This window comes from Sprattus sprattus (genome assembly GCF_963457725.1).
Source record: "Sprattus sprattus genome assembly, chromosome: 7".
Classification (NCBI taxonomy): Eukaryota; Metazoa; Chordata; class Actinopteri; order Clupeiformes; family Clupeidae; genus Sprattus; species Sprattus sprattus.
The window spans coordinates 12628383-12649906 of NC_137926.1; the positions used below are offsets into that span (position 1 = coordinate 12628383).

Below are 21524 nucleotides of genomic sequence, written 5' to 3' on the forward strand. Positions count from 1 at the left end.
AGTGACCAATGTTTCTGTGGACCATATATCATCTATACAGAGAACAACACAAGTCATTTGTAATTACAGTTTTATGGTAGGCCTATGTGTTATTCTACAACACAATGATATGCAATTTCACTTATATTCACTTATATTCTGAATGCGAAAGGAGAGGGACAGAAATAGCTTGATATGCTATAAACCCTTTGTTCTGTGGTGTCACAGTAGTCCTATGTAAACTTATCCCATCACTTCATCACAGCAGACAGTAACCAGATAGCCTGTATACTTAGCTCCCTTGAGTGCTGACTTTGTATCTGATAAATGTGATGACTTTGTATCTGATAAATGTGAATGTTTATTTTTTTTAAACACAACTTTCATTAACTCTCTTAAGTGTTTTGGCGTATGCTGTGGGTGTTTCATTTCATATTTGCTGATTTTTTTTTTAATGTAAAGTCTATCTTCGTTCTGATCGAACAATTTACCTGTATAGTCATTCATAGCCGACGTCTGTTTAAGGTTAGTTGGAGGTCCATCAACACTTTCCAGCGGCTCATTTCCCACACGTTTTGCGTGAATTTTACTTCTGCTCTTTCTCAGCGAAGCCCCAGACTTTCTTTCTTTTCGTTGTTTGCTCAAGTTCGTCTGTGAAGGGCTGCTTGTTTTGGGGTGGGCATCTGCAGTCAGTTCTTTCCATGTGTAGTTTAGAATATTTACCAGTCCCCGTGGGAAGACGTCTTCTCCCCGCTGTGCGTAACGGCAAAGAAGCAAACCCAAATCCGTAAGCATTTGGGGAGCAGTGCGTTTGTATTCCTCTATGAAGCAGATATCATTTTGCCTCTCTGTCACCTCAGTGTTAATGTCTTGACCCACATAGTCCTCTCTCTGATGGTACATATTATCCTTTTGTTCCACGATATGGATCCTGTCCCGCGCATTTGTGTCTAGTATACTGGCTAAATCTTCCTGGTTGACGGCGTCTAAGTTTGTTGACAACCTGTAAAGGGTAAGAGAAAATAAGTAAGGAACCTAATGCTGTCCATTTTCTCTTTTCTTAATTTGAAATCGCTATTAGTGAGTAGCCTCTAAAAACATACCTTTTAACAGATGACTCTGTATCTGCATCTTGTTCAGTAACACGGCGTTTGACAACGGTTGGCTAAAATGATGAAATGGCTATGAGCTTGTAATTAAAAAGTAGTGATCAAATGATGTACACTAATTTGACTACGTTATTACATGCTTTATTGGATTAGCTCACCTGGTCAAAGAAAAACACGGGTCCCATGTTTCCCGTCATTGCAGATGGTAGGTTGTAAAGACCTTAATGAGAAAAATACCAGACTAATGAGGGAAATAACTTAGATGTTTGTGTGGTCGACATTTTTTGTCAGCTTAAAATATAAGTAGGCGTATGTTAATTCATCATTGAATTAATTTAGGTCATCATTGTAGTCACTGCCGTCCGACCTCTCAAGACAGAGTCTACTGCTGTTGCCTACTTGTTACTTGTGTAACGGGAGTGTGGTCTCCCTTTCTGCGTTGTGTTGGTGGGAAAATGTGACGCGATAAAAAGAAATAGATTGCAGGTGAGAGAACCCCAAATAAGGACAAAAAGGCCCTCAGCAAAAGGAAGTTGACAGACTACACCTGGAGTGTACTTCCCACAGCAACCATGGCAGAAGTGCTACCTCATAAAAAAAGGAATAAACACAAAAATCTAAATCTAAATGAAAAGTGAAATCTCCATCATGAAGTGGCAAAAAGTAAACTGATGAGGTATCTATGCCCTGTTTTCACACTGCCTGGTGGACTCTTGATTTGATTAATGTGAATGGTGGAATTCTAAGAATCAACAATGTATATTGTGCCATCCCACCTATCTACTAGTTTCCTTTTACCTCTTTCACCTTTGTTGGCCAGCAGGACTCTGACACCAACATTAACAGGCTAATGCTTTTGCTTACCTGTTTTACAGCTCTGTCTGCCTAAGCTGCTGTTTCGGTGTTGGACTGAGCCAAGGTGTGTATGGTGCAATCACATGCTAAGACTATTAAGCATCTGAGGCCTCTTGATCTTTAACCTGGATGGTAGAACTTGAATCATGTTCCCTTGAGTGCGGTTCATTTTCTCTGCATGACCATTTTCCATGGGGTGATATGGCATGGTGTGAGGTTTCTCTACCTCATCTTTCAAGAGTTGCTCTGCAATTAAAGAGCCGTCAAAGTTTGCCCCTTGATCAGAATGAATACATGCAGGAAACCCATACATGCAGAATACATTATTCCAAGAACACAAGCTACTGTTTTAGTAAATTGATTAGGGAAGGGATATGCGCGGTCCAGTTTATAAAGTGCTCAGAGATCAATAGACTTGTTATAAGAATCTTCTGCTGGCCAGAAATTAATGCAGACTTATTCTAAAGGAGCTGAGATAGCAATGGAAACGACAGAGGACCTAGCCTCAGTTGCTAGTGCTTTGCTAACTACCCGCCTCTTGTATAGGTGAACGTCTCAAGTGTGTCCCAGTAAAATCTTTGTCTGGCCAGCCACATAGTACGCTGCTGGCCCTGATGATCTGCCTCATCATGAATACCTTTGAGCACCAGACATCTAAGCACTTCAGAAATTCAGATATACATTTTTAGTGACAGGATTCTTAGACACTCTTTAAAATACACCTCAAAGTTCTCAGTGTCCCCCATGATTTGTGATTCATGCACCCTCTCCCGCCTGGATGAGCACCACCCTGTCAACAAAGAATTTGACTCTGCAGAGAGTGGGGTCTTGACACCCCTTGTCGTACAGCTCGTCGTCAGTAAGCACAGGCAAGGGATTCTGACCGGTCATATACAAAGCCTTCAACTGCTGAACACGAGAGATGGCTTCTGACCGCTCATAGACACAGCCTTTAACTGCTGAACATGAGAGATGGCCCAACATTTAGCACCTTCCTCCCAGCGAACCTCCTCCAAATGGTCGTCGTGTGTCCCTGAGACGACTTTTGTGTAGTTCCCACTACAGAAGAAACACACCCTGTGACCTACCCTGGCACTGTCAGCGTGTGTGCTCAGGACTGAAACTCAAAAAGCACAGTTATAGTGTGGATGGGAAGTATGATCAGCACTCTGACAGACCTTACATTTAAAACTCTGCCTCACACTCTGATCAGGCCAGCTATTTTGGGTAGCTTGAGCATCCCACACCAATGCCCTCTCTAGCCCACCCAGTAACCTGCTCAGTAACCGGTGTGGCACCCTCTGCAGCTAAGCTATCTGGCTGCCCCCCCCATACTGCAAACCTCAGCCCCACCTGCAGATGTGATAGCATAAGTGGATTGCTGAGATCCTGTTGTTGCCTGGACTTCACAGGAAGTCTGCTTACTCTGAGGCTTACTTAGAAACATCAAGGAAAGATCTCTGTCAGGGCAATGCCTAATAAACATGGCAGCAGCAACTTCTACAACCTGCAGCGAAACTGACCAACTTTTCTCAGGATTTATTTTGTATTTATTACTGCACAAATGCAGTTTGCTCCTCCGTACGCCCCTTTGTTCATCCATTATGTCGCTGATATACAGTGTACACAAGCATTCAAACTGGGGCACTACTATTCCAGAGAATGAGCAGCAGGTAAAGCTCCAACTTAAGATCCCCAAACCTGGATATTCCCTGTGGCCACACCCACGCCACACCTCAGATCCACAGAGGTGTGTCAAAATACAAACACAGACTTTAGAGGTGAATTACAAGGAAACACATTTAACCCTGCTACACTGATACTCTTTGCATGCTGTTTGTTATGAAGTTATCAGCTTCAGTTTTTCTGGCACCTTTCCACCTTTCTGTCAGAAAAAGTATAAGCAAGTAATCTGATATAAAAAAGCACATAAACACACAAAAGTGGTAATTTGAGTCAACTCTGTCCTCTGATGGCTACTCAAGATTTCCACTCAGCAGTGACACGTTTCAACATAAAGACATTTTATCATTACATGCTGTCTGTCAGTTTGGGGTTTGATAGGCTACGTTTCACATATTTTGGTAGGTGAGGACACATTATAAGTACTTATCCAAACCCCAAAACCAGAATACCCAGAATCAAGAGTCAATAGGATTATGCAAATCCTATATGATTTATTTTATTAGGGTAATGCATTATTTGGTTATTATAATACAGCACAAGGGTTCAAGGTAATTAGATTTTAATGTGTAAAACTAACCTGCTTTAACATCCAGAGTGTCATAAGGGGTGAAAAGTAGCCCAAGGCACGCTTGTGTAATGGTGTAAGACAATTCCCAGGTCTCATAGATTTTTTGCCGAGGAAACATTGAGCAGAGGGAACAGGAAACTCTCCTTTAGAGGTTTAGACTTCCAGACAACCCTCAAGAAACCCAGGAAGGGCCCAGCCCCATATAGATTTGATGATTTGCATATTCCTGTCTGTAATAATTCTACGTTAATATGAAAAAATGGCATGTCTTTGCAAAGACTGCATTAAGTTGTTCCTCATAAAACATCTAGCTGTGCTTTTTTGTTGTCAGCCTTTATTGTGCAAAAAAAACATGATAGTGGGCATCCAGTTTCCATGATAATGTTTCATCCTAAAGGATAATGATATGTTGGGTGGTGCATGAGCTGTATTTCATCCCGCTGTAAAGGAGGAGACAGCTTTGTTATGATGTGAAACAAACATCAGGGTACTATTCGGCGTCACTCGCTAAGCGGTTTAGCGAGCTAAACTCCAGGCTAAAAAAAGACAACACCACTTTAGCGGATTCGGCGAAGCAACTTTTGCTCAATTTCCATGGTAATTAATCGCTTAGCCTTAGCCTGCTCCAGGGCAGGCTAAGCAAAGTTTAGCTGGCTAAACTTGCCATACCCACGCCAAAAGGAGGGATCCCATTGACAAGGAGTCAGTTTGATTAGCGTAGGAAGAGTTCTTTGCGACCGCCAAGAAGATCCATTTTTCCATAATGATGAGTTCTTGTATGAGCGCTACCGATCCACCCGACAAGGAATAATTAATTTAGAAGACCTTCTCGAGTCATTTATTGCATAGGCTACACCACCGTCAAACATTGAATGTCATCACTTTCTTGCCAGTGGTAGCCTTCATTTTTGTAATGTCGGCGATGCGGAGAACAAAGCACTCATAATTATATGACAGTGGTAGATAGTACAGTTGAGACATACAGTTGATAAACCCGAAATAACTTTCATGTAAACGTTAGTATTCATGTGCAAACTAAAAATCACGTCTCAGGCTGCCTGAGACGTGATTTTTAGTTTGCACATGAATACTAACGTTTTCTTTGATCCCAGGACATTTGAGCACATAACCCAAATAGATATTGGCTAAAGTTGTTTTACCTACTTTAACTTACATCATTGCAAACGTTTAGTTTTGGAAACGTGTCTAGTGTTTGTGCGGTAGTGAATGATGGTGGAGGTGGGTGCATGATAAGAAGAGAGAAATAGTCACAATTTCTTTTCATTGCTTAAATGTATTGAATCTCTTATTAATACATTCACATTTAGTCATTTAGCAGACGGTTTATTTCAAAGCGATTTAAAACTACAATTCTTACGAGGGTGAGGGGAGTCGAACCAGTGATCTATAGCATGCAAGCCAGAAGCTTAACCCGCTGCACCATAGTACCATATCGAAGAGGGAGAAGATGTGACGTATTATAGCTCTTATAGACAGTTTCTTTTATTGCTGTGGTAGCCACGGGAGTGTTGAATTTTGACATGATTATGGTCTTGAATTCTTCATAACGCGTTCATGATCATATCCTGCGTTATCGGAGAAAAAAAAATAGTCTTTTTCTTTGAGTTTAGACCATTATACCTTTCAAAAAAATCATGGTTTTGGGGATCGACCTTTCTTGCCTTTTGAAGCAAGACGTGCACGCGCAATTTAGCTGACGAGATAAATTAATTTGAGGTTAAAATAAATTAGCGCCCGTCGCCAGACCGGTTTGGCCTGTTCTCATTTAGCGAGCTAGTTAATCTCCAGTTGCGAGCTAAATTAATTATCTTAGCTTCAGTCGTACGCCGAACAGGGCCCAGGACAGGATAGCTGCATTGTTTAGTGCACATCATGCAATCATGGCAGAAATGAATGCAGTTAGAGAAAAAGTTTGGAGAAACCAGTATCAACACTGAGAAGGGACTGCAATATAGTCAGTTGTAATTATGACGTTAGGAATGGGCATATGCGTCGTGTGGTATAGAAGTAGGCTTATTTACTAATATTACTGTTACTCTGGGTTATTTTGATTGCACTCTGTCTCCATACACGGTCATACGCGCAGGCCTCCTGATGGTTTGCGCATTATGTGCGCAAAGAGTATTTCCTCCACGCGCAATTTAGAGGGATACACCCCCTTTTTACAGCCTGAGTTCTCCCATCAGCCTATGCGTCTGCCTCCTGCTCAGCCGCACCAGTAATCATGGCGGACGCAGAACTTCAGGTGCAGGGAAAACTCGAACATGAGGCGGTAGCTAATGGGGAAACAGTGAACAATGTGGTAGAGGAGACGGATCCCGTTGAGGAAACTGCTAAGAAAAAGAAAAAGAAGAAGAAGAAGAAGTCAGCGGCCTCAGGTTGGAATAATTTTTTTCAAACTGTCTCGCAGTATGACTGCTCGTAAACTGCTTTGAGAATGCTAACTACCGTTAGCTAGCTAACTAAGCCAGGCCAGAGTAACGTGAAGTGTCAGCTAATGTCTGATGATTGGGTAACGTTGTTTGTTTTTGCACTGCAAGATTGAAACTAAAAGATTTTTAAACACAACTTTTAAAGGCCATAGCAGCTTTGACTATACTCAGTGTGTATCTTTTAAAGGCGTAGTAGGAAACGTTTCTATCCAGTTTAAACATTGCGACCCAGCCATGTGATGGAATGTGGTTGTATTGTTAAGGTGCATGCGTTAACTTGCATCATTAAGCCAACGCTACTTTTTCAGATGTAACTTGGGTAACTATATACAGCAACTGCTGACGTTGTAATTACATGCACATGGTACGTTCATGTGCTCTCCACAAACTCTTATGTGCGTTGGCTTTTGAAAGGGCAATTTATTTATTTTTTTGTGAGTGTATTTGGCGTTTGCTACTAGGTTATAAAACTGTTTTTTCAAAGGAGCTTCTTTTGCCGGTTTAACAGGTCGTATCAATAGTAATCTTAACCTTCTCCAAACACTTGATTAAATCCTATTGGAACAGTGTAACCTAATGTAGTATTGCATGCTATGTATCCAGTATTCCACAAGTATGTACTCATTTGTGCCCCTATAACACATGACATACTTACTCTTCTGACTTCTGATTCTGTAGCTGCATGATCTCTTCACAGTGTATGGTGTTGTCTGAGTCACAAAAAGGGCAGGTTCTACTTGTTGTCAGCTCAAGTGGAGTTTTCAATTGGCAGGCCCTTCTATGTGGGTGGATTTGTTTTGCACTGAAGGAAAGAGGAATAATCTTAGTTTGGGTGAATTTCATCTATTGCTGCCTAGCCTACCATTTGCAGTGCAGTTAGAGTTGGAGACATTAAAATGCCAGATGCCGATATGGCATATTAATCCGCTCCACCAGGGAAAGGTTTGATACCTCTGCTGTAGATGGCCTCATTTAACGTGTGTGTGTGTGGGTGGGTGTGCGCACGCATGTGTGTTTGACATTGAAACAGAGAACATCGAGGCAGAGGGCGATGGAGACTCGAGCAGTGTGGGCAAGGTGACAAAACAATTGGAGCAGCAAGTCCTGCAGGAGAAGGAAGATGATGCAGAAGAAGGTGTGCCTCTTCCCACAGTTTTTCAGTGCCACACTTTTTATTCCTTATGTAAAGAAGTATTTATTGTAACAGTAGGTCTCTGTATTGCTGGTAGCTTGATTGTTTTCTCCTCTGTACATCTCTTTGGATAAAAGCGCCTGCGTAATGTAAATGCACTATCTTCCATGTTTTTATGTTATATAGCGGCCATAACTGCTAATAGTTTTCTAGATAAGCAAAAAGCCATAGTGTTAGCTGAGCACTTTCATGCTACTCTTTCCTTCAGTTTTCATTGATTCATGCTACAGTGAGCAAATTTAATGACATTGAATGTGCTCATTTTAACAGATGGAGAAGAGGCTGATTCAGCAGGAAAGAAGAAAAAGAAGAAGAAGAAAAAGAAAGGACGTGAGTAGTGTTATGGCTTATTGAGGCTGACATGCCCCATTTGGTAGAGTGAGTGGCTGTTTTCTTTTGCGTCAGATTTCTGTTTCAACTATGCACATGGTCGAGTCAAGGGGCCTACAGTATCGCCTGAGTAATACTGTGGTCCACGGAACGTGTTGTCTGTCATTGTTTGCAAAATAACTCCGTTTGATGCAACCAAAACGTTTGTTTGATACAAATATGTCCTGGTGTTTTTTGTCCATGTGTCATGTAGCATTTTATGAGAGTTCAATTGTCTCCTGATGCACATGTTAACTATTTCTTTGCAATATTTCACTCATAGAAGGTGCTTGTCCCCATTGTATTGTCAGTTATGCAAGATACCAACTTGTTGCAAGGTATTAAATGTTAGCACTTGTCTGGTTTCTCTCACAGCAAAGGTGCAGACAGATCCTCCATCAGTTCCTATCTGTGAACTCTACACTACTGGTGTTTTCCCAAAGGGACAGGAATGTGAATACCCAATTACACAAGATGGGTGAGTGAGACCCTTGTAAAAGTACTTCCCCAGGGTGTTATTAACTGCCATATGAAATATATTTGTAGTATAAATTAGTATTTTGACTTTCTTTGTCAAATTTGTATCTGTTCTCAGCGGGTTTGGAAAAGGAAAAATGTTGAAATGAGGCTGTGAAAGTAAGATTTGCAGTACAATAAATGGGGAACGACAGGCTGGCCTCTCAAAACTATCGGATCTTTACATTAAAGTACAGGGTTAGCAAGCATGTTGAATTGAATTGAATTTTTTTGTCAACAAATCAAAGCTAACTTTAACAAGAACACACTTATCATAAAAACTGTGTTTGTGTAAAAAAAAAAAAAGTCTAAACATAGAAAAATGTTTTTAAAAATAGAGATCTGTTTCAGATGGCCTTTTAAAAAAATCTGATTGCTTCACTGTGGATGTCCACGGGTCCTGTCTATCTGTCTATCCGTCCATTTACACATAATTCTATCTTGCCATGCCAGCCGCACCACAGCATGGCGGATGACCAGCGAAGAGAAGCGGGTCCTGGACGTGGCCAATGAGGACATGTGGAGTGATTTTCGGCAGGCTGCTGAGGCGCACCGGCAGGTCCGACAATACGTGCAGAGTTATATCAAGCCAGGGATGACCATGATCGACATCTGGTCAGTTTACCCATTAATATTATGGAGTTGTACAAGTTTCTGATATGTTGTAGTTCTAACTGAAAGACATATTAATGTATTCTCTATCCATCAATAACATTTAAAATATCTGTGTGTGTGTGTTCGTGCGTGCTCCTTCTCGCTGTCTCTCGCTGGCATCTTTTTCCTGGCAGTGAGAAACTGGAGGACTGCTCCAGGAAGCTGATCAAAGAGAATGGTCTGAATGCTGGCCTGGCGTTCCCCACAGGCTGCTCCCTCAACCACTGCGCTGCACACTACACTCCCAATGCAGGCGACCCTACAGTGCTTCAGTACGATGATGTCTGCAAAATTGACTTTGGCACGCACATTAACGGTAAGTGAGTCATCTGGCACCAAAACCTGCTGGTAAAAGTGAAGGAGCACTGCTTTCATCAGGACATGCCTTCAGATTTTATTATTTTAACGTGTCTTGTATGTTACAGGTCGGATCATTGATTGTGCCTTCACTGTCACCTTTAACCCAAAGTATGACAAGTTACTTGAGGCCGTTAAGGATGCCACAAACACTGGAATCAAGGTACTTTTGAAGTCAATGGGCTACCCCATAACGGCTTGAGTTGTATCTATTCAGTGAAATGGTTAAAGTTTGTGTTTGTTTGAACAGTTATCCAGTGGAATGACCGATTTCTCCTCTGTTTTTGCAGTGTGCAGGTATTGATGTCCGCCTTTGTGACATCGGTGAAGCCATACAAGAGACTATGGAGTCTTATGAAGTAGAGTTGGATGGAAAAACATACCAAGGTATTTTGCCTTCCATATCATTTCCTTCTTATTTAGCTGAAAGTTAAAAATTCAAACACACTTCCTTTGAGTTCTCATCCCTTTATACCTGTTTCACAGTAAAACCAATCAGGAATCTCAATGGCCATTCCATCGGACAATACAGAATACATGCTGGAAAAACGGTGCCAATTGTCAAGGGTGGAGAGGCAGTTAGAATGGAGGTAAGTCCTGTCCTGGAATTGTTTGTAAGGATAGACGAAACTATCTCCCTAGTGCCTTCCAGCTAAACGACAGTACTGTAAAATACTATATTTAACCTGCCACAACATGAAACTAATATGTTGGCATCATGCTTACGGCAGTAGTATCCCTGTCTGTCCAACCAGCTTGGTGATTTAATTGCAATGTGCCTAAATGTGGGTCATTGTTGCTGTTGCCTGCAGCTATTAATGCACTGGCACCAGCATTTGGATTAGCAGTCTGAGCACGCCCCTTAAAGGTTACAGACAGGACAAGTGAAGTCTTTTTACAGTGTGATTCCCCTGTTGCGAGGCCGTGTGCCATGCCTAGGTTGAGAGATGAAGCCTGTGATGATCATAACGAGAGGATGAACAGGGGAAATAGGGTGTATCTGAGGAGGAGTTGGCTTAAAGGTGGGGCAACACAGCATCCTCAGTTACCCCTCCTGAGTGTTTTAGAGACACTCTGTAATTTAAATTGCCTTTTGAGCAGGCTCCTCAGGTGGCATTGAAACTCATCTCTGAACCGCCCAAAAAAGTGTCAGGTTGCCCGTACTTCTAACTTAAGTTAATTGTATGTAGCTGTTTACAGCGATCCCAACTCAGCTTTCATTGCAGATGTAGACCCACTGTGGTGAGGGTCCATGTAATTGTACCAACCCTCTTTCTTTTTTTTTTTTGTCAGACAGATCAAATACACACTCACTTTGTCTTTAAAGGGATAGTGTACTATTTGAAAGTGTTTTTGAATGGTTTTAAATTACTCTTCCTTTATTAAAACACTTAAGCGAATGCTTTTTCCGAGCTGATCGTGGGAGTGCTTCTTAGTAGATGGGGGTTATTAAAGTTACAGATGGGTGGGGCAGGAAGGATTATCGGGTCAGCTATCCTCTATCAGCTCCTGCCACAAGGCTGTTTATACAAGAGGTTATGCTCGCCACAAGGCTTGGTGCAGACAGTTCATATTAGTGTAAAGACAGTTTGAACTGTTCAAAAGTTTTACCACTAAAATGGCCTACATGAAGCTGAAGTCTCAGTTAGGAGTCTAAGGCAAGAGCGTGCTGTTGGAGCATGTTTTTGGAACCATCTGTCAGTGAATTCACGTCTGAATATTTATTTATATAAATAATTATATTTACCTGATTAAAAGAAGATATATCATAAAAACATCTTACTTGTTTTTCGGCATGACGCTTTGTCTTGACTTGACTGTCTTGTCAGTCTTCTGTTGTTTGTGAACATCAAGTTAAAAAGCTTGTTAGTGATATACAGTGTTATACAATATATGGGCCTTGGCAGCGGGCCAATTATGGTTTGGTACATGTTGTTATAATAACAGACAGTGGAGCTGCTCCCAGTCTGGGCTGCATTGTTGCACGGTCCCAGCGGCGAGATAGTTGTTATAATTTTAATCTCCAGGTTTATGACATTAGATCAGTGACGTCATTGCACTCTTTTGTGATTCTAACAAAACTTTCTCAGAAGTACACTGTCAAATGCATTATGGGACATTAAGTTAACATACGTTTAAGTTTGTATGTCGAGTTGTGTGTGCACACTCGTACGATATCAGGGCATCGTGTTCGTAAACAGCAGTGCACTCCAGCTCAGTGCGGGTCATTTGTCTTTGATTTATTTTTCATTCCCTCAACAGGAAGGAGAAGTCTATGCCATAGAAACATTTGGTAGCACTGGAAAGGGGATGGTCCATGATGACATGGAGTGTTCCCACTATATGAAAAACTTTGAAGTGGGGCATGTGCCAATAAGGTAGGTGCAATCCCTTTTTGACTATTTATCCATCCCTCCCATCTCTTCCTCTAACTCTTAGTACCCCACACATGAAACCCAAGTCCCTTAGTAGAGCAACTTTGTTCCAAGATGATTTCTGGTCCGAAATAAAACTGTTAAAACAATTAAAGTCTAACTTCAATAAATAAACATAGCTGCTTTGCTGTTATAGACAAACTGTCGAGGCGCCCCCTTTTAAAGCCTGTGCTTGTTCACATCTTCAACAGAGTCCCCAGAGCCAAGCATCTGTTGAATGTGATCAACGAGAACTTTGGCACACTAGCCTTCTGCCGCCGCTGGCTGGACCGCCACGGCGAGAGCAAGTACCTGATGGCGCTCAAGAACCTGTGTGACCTGGGCATTATCGACCCCTACCCGCCACTGTGCGACACCAAGGGCTGCTACACGGCCCAGTTCGAGCACACAATCCTGCTCAGGCCCACCTGCAAAGAGGTGGTCAGCCGCGGCGACGATTACTGAACATGACCGCATGTGCCCCCAGGCGAACCTCCACAAACGAAAAAGTATTACGCACCCTCAAAATGAGGTAAAACGGAAGTCACATACTACTCTTCTCTCGCTTTTGGCTGGCAGCAATTATGCATATAACAACCTCTTGAGTTATTTCAACCGCTTCAGCTTCTTTTTCCCAAACCAGTGTGGACAGAGGGAAATAGGATTAATGTCACAGCACCAGCCTGTTTGAATCATCAGATTTGAGACAATGACCAGAACCTTAGCGATAACGTTGTCAATTTTCATTCTTTTGCCTTTTGAGAGATACCAGGATGCTTCCTCCCTTCTGGGTTGGTTCAGGTTATAAATAAACTTCTTTACACCTTAGGTTTTGAACAGGATATTGATGACCTGTTCCAAGAAAGGCTACACATTTTTAGACTACAACACAAAGGAAGCACAATGTAGCGTTTACATTTTGAATGGCGTTACATCGGTAAGAAATCCTGTTTGGATTCGTTGACAGTGGATGTTTGACTCTTTAGAGTCACTTGAAAAACACATGTAATAAAAACATTTAAGAAAGCCTTTTTGTGTCCGTTGATTTTATGTCAGAAGTGCCAAGGGCAGAAGTGTTGTTATGGTACAAATTATTTGCGAAAAGACCACTAGGTGGTAGGCAAACGACAGTAATGTGCCACTGGTTTGGGTTGCTTGACAGACAAAATTGCACATTACTCCATTATTTGCAAATCAATATAGTTATTGAATGTTGCAGTCCCAAGAAACTGCTTGTCAACCCTGTGGGATTTCCCTTCGCCAAATCATATTACTTGACGAACATAGAAAAAGTTGTGCTCTTTCATATGATCTTTACCTCAGTCCTAATCTTGTCAATCGTAACTTATTAAATAGTAATAAGATCACCTGAACCCTATGACTTTTACAAGACTTTATTTCTCTCACATTTTTTTAGTCCATTACTCTGATGGAATGCCTTATTAGTGTCTGGCTTGTCTTAAATTCTCCAGTTAGTTAAATTTAGGACTAACCTGGCTATTTTACCCAACATAACTAACAAAACCTGTTTTAGAATACTGCTATTATGGTTAACGCCCAAAAACGTACTTCTGTTGTTTTAGTCATTGGTTATGGAGAATTCACCCTTCTAAAGCTGTGAAATATGGTGGAGGCCTCAGTAGGAGCGTCTTTGCATACATCTGGTTGTGTGTAAACACTTTTCGGTTCATGTCTGATAAATAAAAACACATTGGAAAGGCATAAAAAACTTTTTTTCTTGCAATTGCATTAACCCCACTAAATCAAATAGATATGGGAGTGACATGGCAAAGAAATGCTGGTTATATGAACAAATCGTACTGGCAATCAATTAAACACAGTAGTAAACTGCAAGTTAGAGCTTTTTAATACTTAACAATAACAGTTTCTGAATATGTCTAGTTTTTTACTACATTAAAAAAAAGAAAAAACAGCTCTTGTGTAATCAACAACAAATCAAGCCAGACTCAACATATGACATTGCAGTTAACTGCACTATTACTTAAAAATGTCTTACTTGGATAAGTTAAGATGCATCTCGTTGATGTCCAATATACAAAGTTACTATGCTTCCATGCTCTTTGCATGTTGGAAATTAAGTAAAGAAATACAAGAAATCCTCCTCTTTCGCTGACAGCATATTAATTTTATCGTTTTTCTTGATAGCAGGGGGCTCAGACCGTGCCATCAGTTTTCTACCAGCCTAAAGATGTCAGAAAATAGCAAAAATAACTCCCCTTATAGTCGCTTGAATTCATTGAGTGTAAAAACAAGAATTGGTGTACTGATGGTTTGAACCTCTAATGCGGTTCAATCTGCTGAAAGATGTACATTTTAAAGTGAAAAATACAAACCGATTTTTTGGCAACCCTTGTGGCTCTCTCCAGGTTTACTCTCATTCTGTCCTCCTGGTGCTGTTGTTTTAGTTTGACCTTCTCTTCCCTTTGTCTTGATTAAAGGTGGACAACAAAGGAAAACCTTATTTGATAAAAAATTATTCTCTCACCTTGAAATATGTGTGTGGTCTCAACAGACACAAATCAGAAGCTAGTAGCCAAGTACAACTAAGAGCATAGGTAAATAACAGCATTACTCGGAATAATGGGTTACCTCTTTCTTGTCTCCTTTTCTCGAGAGGCCTTAAACATTTTCACCTTGTCTTGTGGCTGGAGCTCAAGTCCATCCATTGTCTCAACCATTTTGTTCTCTATGCTGGTAAGCATTTGCACTGTGCTGATTTTAAAACCTGCATCACCAACACAGGTTCTGTAGACATCCTGCACTTTCTTATGAAGTTGATTTAGCATAGCAGCCTGTGAGAGGGCATAAAACAGATCTTCTGTCAGATTCCTTTACACGGTGGCATCAGAACTTTTTAATTTGGCATTTAACATCTATATTGTTTTGTTTTCTGGACAGAAATAGTAACCTGTTTATCAGCTCTGAACTCCCCGAAAGAGAAGATTCTTGACTTGAGTTCTAACTCGCGGGCCTTCTCCTTTTCCCTAACAATGGTAGCCTGAATAATTTCAATCTGTTTCCTGAGTACCTGCGTCTGAGTTTTCCTTAGTGATGACAGATACAGTTAAAGTGAGGAGAGTAGTCTTGTTCAAAAGCGGTTTCCTGTGTTACATCAAAATGAAAGTCCCCTTATAATGATTGGTCAACTGAGTACACTTACTTTTTCTTCTGTATCTTTACAAGTTTACACTGAATCTCTTCCATTGTCTCCTCTGTCTCCTGAAAATTCTTGATGTAGTTGAAATTTTGTTCCTCCAAATCAGTCAGGATATTCAGCATGGTTTGGGGGTCTGTGAAGTAGATCTCTGGCTCCTGGAAATAATCAAGACAATCAGTCAGTCAGACTGCAGTAAATTGCAGTTTCTTCAGTACAGGACCTGATCTGGCCCTCCACACATTACTCCTGGTAATTGAAACATAGCATCTATATCTACAAGAATAATTTTCAGGCATTCATTAGGGTGAACTGCCCAAATAAATAGCTTATTGTCAGAGACATAAAAATGCAAATCTTGACAAAATGTGCTTGTATGTCTCTGGATACATGGTTAAGACAAAAGGTAGTGGTGTAGCCTGTATATCAAGCATTGCATCTCTGCATTGCCTCTTCTATTAAAGATATGCCTTGTAGAAAAAGGAAAAAACAACCTCATCGCTGACAGATACATCAGATACATCTTTGTGTCCAACAGGTATTTCTGGAATGGATTTTTTTCTCCCTTGCACAGATGGTTTTCCTCTGCATTGTTAGAGAAAGATATTTTCACATATATGCAAAGACAAAATCACAAACAAGCCATTTATATACACCAGTCTATAACGAAACGTGGCAAATGCTCACATATTAGCGGGATGTCTCAAAGGCACAGTCTTCAACAACTTTTGTCTTGCAACAGCAATGCTTGGTCGCTTATCACCTGCACGATAAAATAAAAACAAGCACAAATGAAAATAATTGAACCATTAATCAATGATGCATTTAGGTCTAATACATAGATTATTACTAGGACAACCTTTCAAAGATGGCGAAAGTTCAAAAACGGTCTTATCTTTTCCTTCCATTAACTTCACCCGTCTCTTTTCCTCTCGGTTCTGCTTTAGTTCCTCTCTCCACTCAGGGGGAGCCACAGCTGTAAGGAACTTTCTATATGTTCGATACTCATTTAGTATCTCCTGGTTCCTCGAAATGTCACTGGCAGATAAACATAACAGCAGTTTTTAGACAAACCCACTGTATGTAACCTTTCTTTCTATTTTTTTGTCTTTCTGATATTTTTTATTTTATTATCATATTATACTTTTTTTTAAAGGAAAGGTCTGTTATCTTAGGCCACGTTAAACTAAACTGCAGAACATCATGCTTAGCCTTTGAAAACAGCAAGAAAACAATCTTCAAAGCGTACCAAAAAGCAGAAAAACATACTCGACCACTTAAATCACAATCCTGCAATATCAAGAAGAATCAATTCTGCGGCAAGAATGGTGACATGTTAAGATAATTACATGGCAGCTGTATGGTCATTCCACATAGCTAACTAATTCATTTTTACCAAGCTTTTAATTCAAGAACACAGGGAAACGAGTCTAACCAGAGGAAATGAGAGCGAGAATGTTGAAAATGTCACAAGTTGGATCTAGCACCACTTGCACTGCATTTTATTTAATAAGCCTTGCAAAATATACAGTAATTGAACAATATGTGCACACATACCTTCTGACGAGCATCATTTCTGACATGAGTTTTTTAATCTCTGCAGTTTTCTCCAATTTAGCCAGAGTTTCCCTCTCTGCCCTAGAATGCACAAATTATAATTAAAAAAATAAATAAAATGGTCACCTGAAATGGTGTTATGGCATGGAGGAATAATAACAGAAATACTGACAGTTTGACAGCTTCCACAGAATTCTGATCATTTATCTTGAGGAATTCCTCAAAGGCCACAGCGTCTTCCTCTAGATCATTCTCTGCCTTTCGGATTTGGCGCTGCGCCTGCTGTGAGTCCCTCTTTAGTTTTCGAATGGCTTCTGTTTTGACTGCCAATGAATACTGTGAAGGAGATACCATTGCGTTTACGTTTACATTTATATTTAGTCATTCAGCAGATCCAAAGCAATGTACAAGGGAGAGTATGTGCCACCATTACATTACATTACATCTCCTCAGGCTTACTTGGACCATGAACATCTCTTTCTGTTTAGCCTTATAATCCTCTAGGCTTTCCCTGTCTTTCCGACGGCCTGTTCGAATGGGAATGAACACACAGAACAGTGTGATGAACAGGGTATGCTATTTCGAGACGTGATCTTTGAAAACACAAACTGCACACTTTCACAGTTTTCCACAACTCGATATCAGATCATTCTTGCCGTTTGCGATAACTGTTGTCCATAGGGCTTTATCTTTTATGGTTTTTGGTGTTTCAAGTTCTGGGGTCTCTCTGTCCTCCCGTATTGGGGCGGAGCGACATCTGCGACGTGACAGGATGGTGGTCTTCTCATGAATAGGCTGTCTCCTTAGAAATACTTTCTCCTAAAAAACAACATATGTATTGTTATTGTTTGACTCAGATGAGCATCCAAACTAAAAATTAATTAAACCTTGATTTTAGGTGTCCAACATAAGACATTCTAACTCTAAACATAAACATTCCAAATCAACCAAGTGAATAATTTGCGAATATTTTTTGAACTTCTAAATGCCTTCTTCTGAAGCTGAAATGGCGTGTAAAGGAAAGTCAAATGTCTTAACAGTCCGAGCTGCAATCCTGATGCTAATGGTAGATTGTTGATATTTTATAGCATCCTGTCAGTAGTTAGCCTGACAATGTCATACTCATAATTCTAGTCAGAATATGAGTCTGATACTGCTCCATTGGGCTGTGATTATGGGGCGTGTTTCAACCGAATCAGAAAAAAAAATGCCGCTTCGCTCAATTGGATATACCTAGAACCAATCAGAGCAACGTAGTATGACCACAGCGTAGACCATCAGGGCCAGCTGATACATTAAACCTTTACCGAATCCCGAAGGAAGGACGCTGGCAAAAACATCTTTTCGATGGACAAATGCCTTGATCACGTTTCTCTGTTCCTCTTTCAAAATGTATGCACTGTCAATGTCTTCTAAAACAGACTCGAATCTCCACATTTTAGCTCCCCAGCGGCAGCCATGTTCTGATCATTTCTCCCCAACGGAGCAGTGCCACACCGAACTTCCAGACCTCAAATGTTGTGCGGGTCTAAGTTCGGTCTGGTATCCAGGCTAGTCTGTAGCGGTGGTACTGCTGCAAAGTAATCATGCAAAACCAATTGAGGGGGAAGACTTACAGAAAGTTGAATTCACCTGCAATTCTATTGTGTTATAGTGCATGTTGCCTTGTTTGTTGTAGTTTTTATTTAGTTTTCTTATTTTTGAAAACTGTAGTGTATTTTTTATCTCAGTTAACTATGTATTTTTTTCACTGCTAGTTTTAGTTTTTATCTTAGTTTTCATTAACTATGACAACCCTGATGTGGTCATAAACGTTGTCAGTCATGACACTTCAGAAATTCTTTGTCTGTGTACAAAAGAAACAGGACCATACATAGTTTCAGGTGTATGCTAGTGTATGCATTCTGTATGAAACTAGACATTCTAAACATTAAGAGATATGCTATTTATGCTGTGCAAGAGACGGTTATTTAGACAGCAGAACCAAGTAAAGCAAAACTTTCATTAATCTTTAATGAATCTACCCTGCTATTCATGTACTCAAAGCCAAAGTGTTAAAATGCTTTGAGGACATAAGAGAAAGTGGTAGAAAAGGAGAAAGCTGATTGATACTGTATGTAGTTTCCATGCTGGACTGAACAGACATTTCTACTGACTGCTAAGAGGGAAAAGATTTAAAGGGAGAAAATTCAGTACTTGCTGTTTGACAAGGTTTTCTGCTGCTCTTAGTTTGAATATATCAATATCCGGGGGAACAACAAATGGATTTTGAGGCTTTCTGATCTCATCTGCACGGAGTACAATATCAAAAAGAAAAAAATCTCAATTTAATTTATTTCAATATTTAAAGCTTACACTTGTGACGAATGGGCCATGTGAAGGAAGGCCTCTTACCTATGTAATTTCTTGACTTAACCCAAGCCATTAAGCCATCCTCCTCAATTTCCACTGAAAAACAAAAGAAGGAGAACTGTTTCAATTGTATTCATGGCCAAACATTTCACTTTCAACAACGTGAAAATATCATGTGTGCTCACTTTAACTTGTTTTAAAAGGCCATTAAGATTGTTTGCCTACCTTCAAGGTTGTACCTCCTTCTTAAGAGATGTTCATGGTCTTTCGGTATTTTTACAGTTTCCCCCTTCATTGCTGACAATTGCAAACAAACAAACAAACAAAACTTCATAGTGTGTTTTTTTCAGTCATGGATTACTTGCTAAGCTACATTTAATAGCAAATGACTAGTGACTTCTGGTGAAGATGTAAATGTTGACAAGGAACATGCTCATACCTTTTTCCATTACAGGAACAACCAGTGGGGCACTTCTTTCCTTCTCCATAGTGTTTCAAAATCAATATTTAGGTAAGTGTGGTGAAAAAAAGAGAAAACAAATGTATGTATAGCAATGTTAGCCATATAGATAAAATTCAATTGCATTGTTAGCTAGCTATCCCTAGCGAGCTAAGAATTAGCCTGAGAGCCAATCTGGCTAGCGAAATGTTTCAGCATAATTACTTAGCCGTCAGCTAGCATAACTTACTCACATACATTATATTTTTCTCTTGAGTAAATAAAACAAAATAGTACAGCTTTGTAAATACTTACAAAAATTACAATATCAAGTTTGCCTTCTTTTGTATAACTGTCAGCTGACGCTAGCTAGTGTAGGAATCAAACTTTACTCTCTGGTATCAACTATTCTAGGTTACCATGGATACGTCTCGAGTGACCTGCGAAGTAAAATTCCGTTACATAGGGAACTGCCTACAAGGAGCTAGGGATCATATCTGGGAGGTATGACATACATAGATAGATGTATTTGGTGTATTTGGTAACAAAGTGTCTAACAAATGTCCAAGCACTTTAAGGTTATTTGTGTACACGTGCGTGTGTGCAATGTAATACTTTAAACACTGTGACACATCCAATGTTGGCAGAAAATTTAAAAGATTTTGACGTTGAATTGTTTACTTTACCTTTTGACAAAAAAAATTCATATATGAGGCAATATTTTTGCACCACCTCAAGAATGGGTCCTGAGTCTATACACCAAGTTTCGTGTCATCCAAAAATTATATACATTTCATTCTTACAGTAACTTTTTCAAAATTACCAAAGATTTCCCTGCCAGATGCTCATTTTGATTTCGTCAGAGGGCAATACAGATCCGTATTGACGCGAGGAGAGCAATACACGGATGGCATGACTGCGCATTAGCCAATCAGAGAGTGAGGTCATGCCGGGAAAAATCAGGCTGAGGCTTTAACGTATCGACTGATTTAACGTAATGACTGAATTTAAAATTACTTTTTTTTTTTAATAGCTTGAAAGTGCAATTATGAATGAGCCCACAAAATATCAAACAAAAAGGTTGGCTATTCATACAGGCATGCATTTGCTGCTGAATTTTGATTGGCCATTGGCGACTATTTTGTTGAGCAAGCTAAATGGAACTTCAGGAGATGTGAGCAAATATAGCCAAGAATTAGCATGCCAAATTACAAAACTCAAGCTTAGAGTTCTTGAGATATATAAATGTGTCAGTTGTAGCACGCCCTATGGACGACTTTCACGAAATTATGGCATGCATCCAAAGAATGTGGTGGAACTTTTACATCATAAGATATTAGCTGGTGAAGTGGCTTTGGCTTTGACATCATTCACTAGATGGCGTCACTCCACAAATGATTTGTATTGAACCAGGGCAGAGCCATGTTTTCTATGGCTCTGAACCAGGGTAATGCGCCTCCTTGAGGCCAACTTGCCCAAAAAACTGTCCAGCTTTTTCCAAAAAATGCTTCAGGCCTACCGCACTTCAGGGGGCGCTACCATGAAGGGGCACATCACCTATGGAAGCAAACCATTTGGGGCTACAATCATTGCAAATTTCATGTGGATCGGCGAAGTCTAAGTATTTGAAATCATCAGCCAGATCATCATAATTAAATAAAATCCAAAGGTCCAAATAGGATGCTTGCCAACAATGCAAGTCTTGAGTGTAAAAATGCTTGGTTTACTTGAAATAGGTTTATCATCAACACACATTTTGTTTTCTTTCTCTGATACACATTGAAATCTTTGATTTCATGTAATTTAGCTGACATTATCGTAGCAAAAAATAACAGCAGAATTTGGCCTT

General features: G+C 40.2%; 1 protein-coding gene across 1 annotated transcript; it reads left to right on the forward strand.

Moving 5' to 3' along the window:
* The first annotated feature begins 6416 nt into the window (after window positions 1–6416).
* LOC308367695 (methionine aminopeptidase 2-like) lies at window positions 6417–13181 on the forward strand. Its single transcript, XM_080841678.1, has 11 exons — window positions 6417–6596; window positions 7681–7785; window positions 8113–8172; window positions 8587–8689; window positions 9181–9342; window positions 9516–9697; window positions 9807–9901; window positions 10029–10125; window positions 10225–10328; window positions 12001–12116; window positions 12365–13181. The coding sequence occupies exons 1-11, from the start codon at window positions 6443–6445 to the stop codon at window positions 12615–12617; spliced, it is 1431 nt and encodes a 476-aa protein (XP_080697804.1). The 5' UTR covers window positions 6417–6442; the 3' UTR covers window positions 12618–13181.
* The last annotated feature ends 8343 nt before the right edge of the window (window positions 13182–21524 follow it).

What these genes read in the sequence shown, in the direction of transcription:
- LOC308367695 (XM_080841678.1), top strand. Translation starts at nt 6,443, where the DNA reads ATGGCGGACGCAGAACTTCAGGTGCAGGGAAAACTCGAACATGAGGCG. An exon ending in CTTTGGCACGCACATTAACG is followed by an intron (nt 9,698 to 9,806) that starts GTAAGTGAGTCA and finishes TGTATGTTACAG; the next exon opens with GTCGGATCATTGATTGTGCC. An exon ending in GGATGGAAAAACATACCAAG is followed by an intron (nt 10,126 to 10,224) that starts GTATTTTGCCTT and finishes CCTGTTTCACAG; the next exon opens with TAAAACCAATCAGGAATCTC.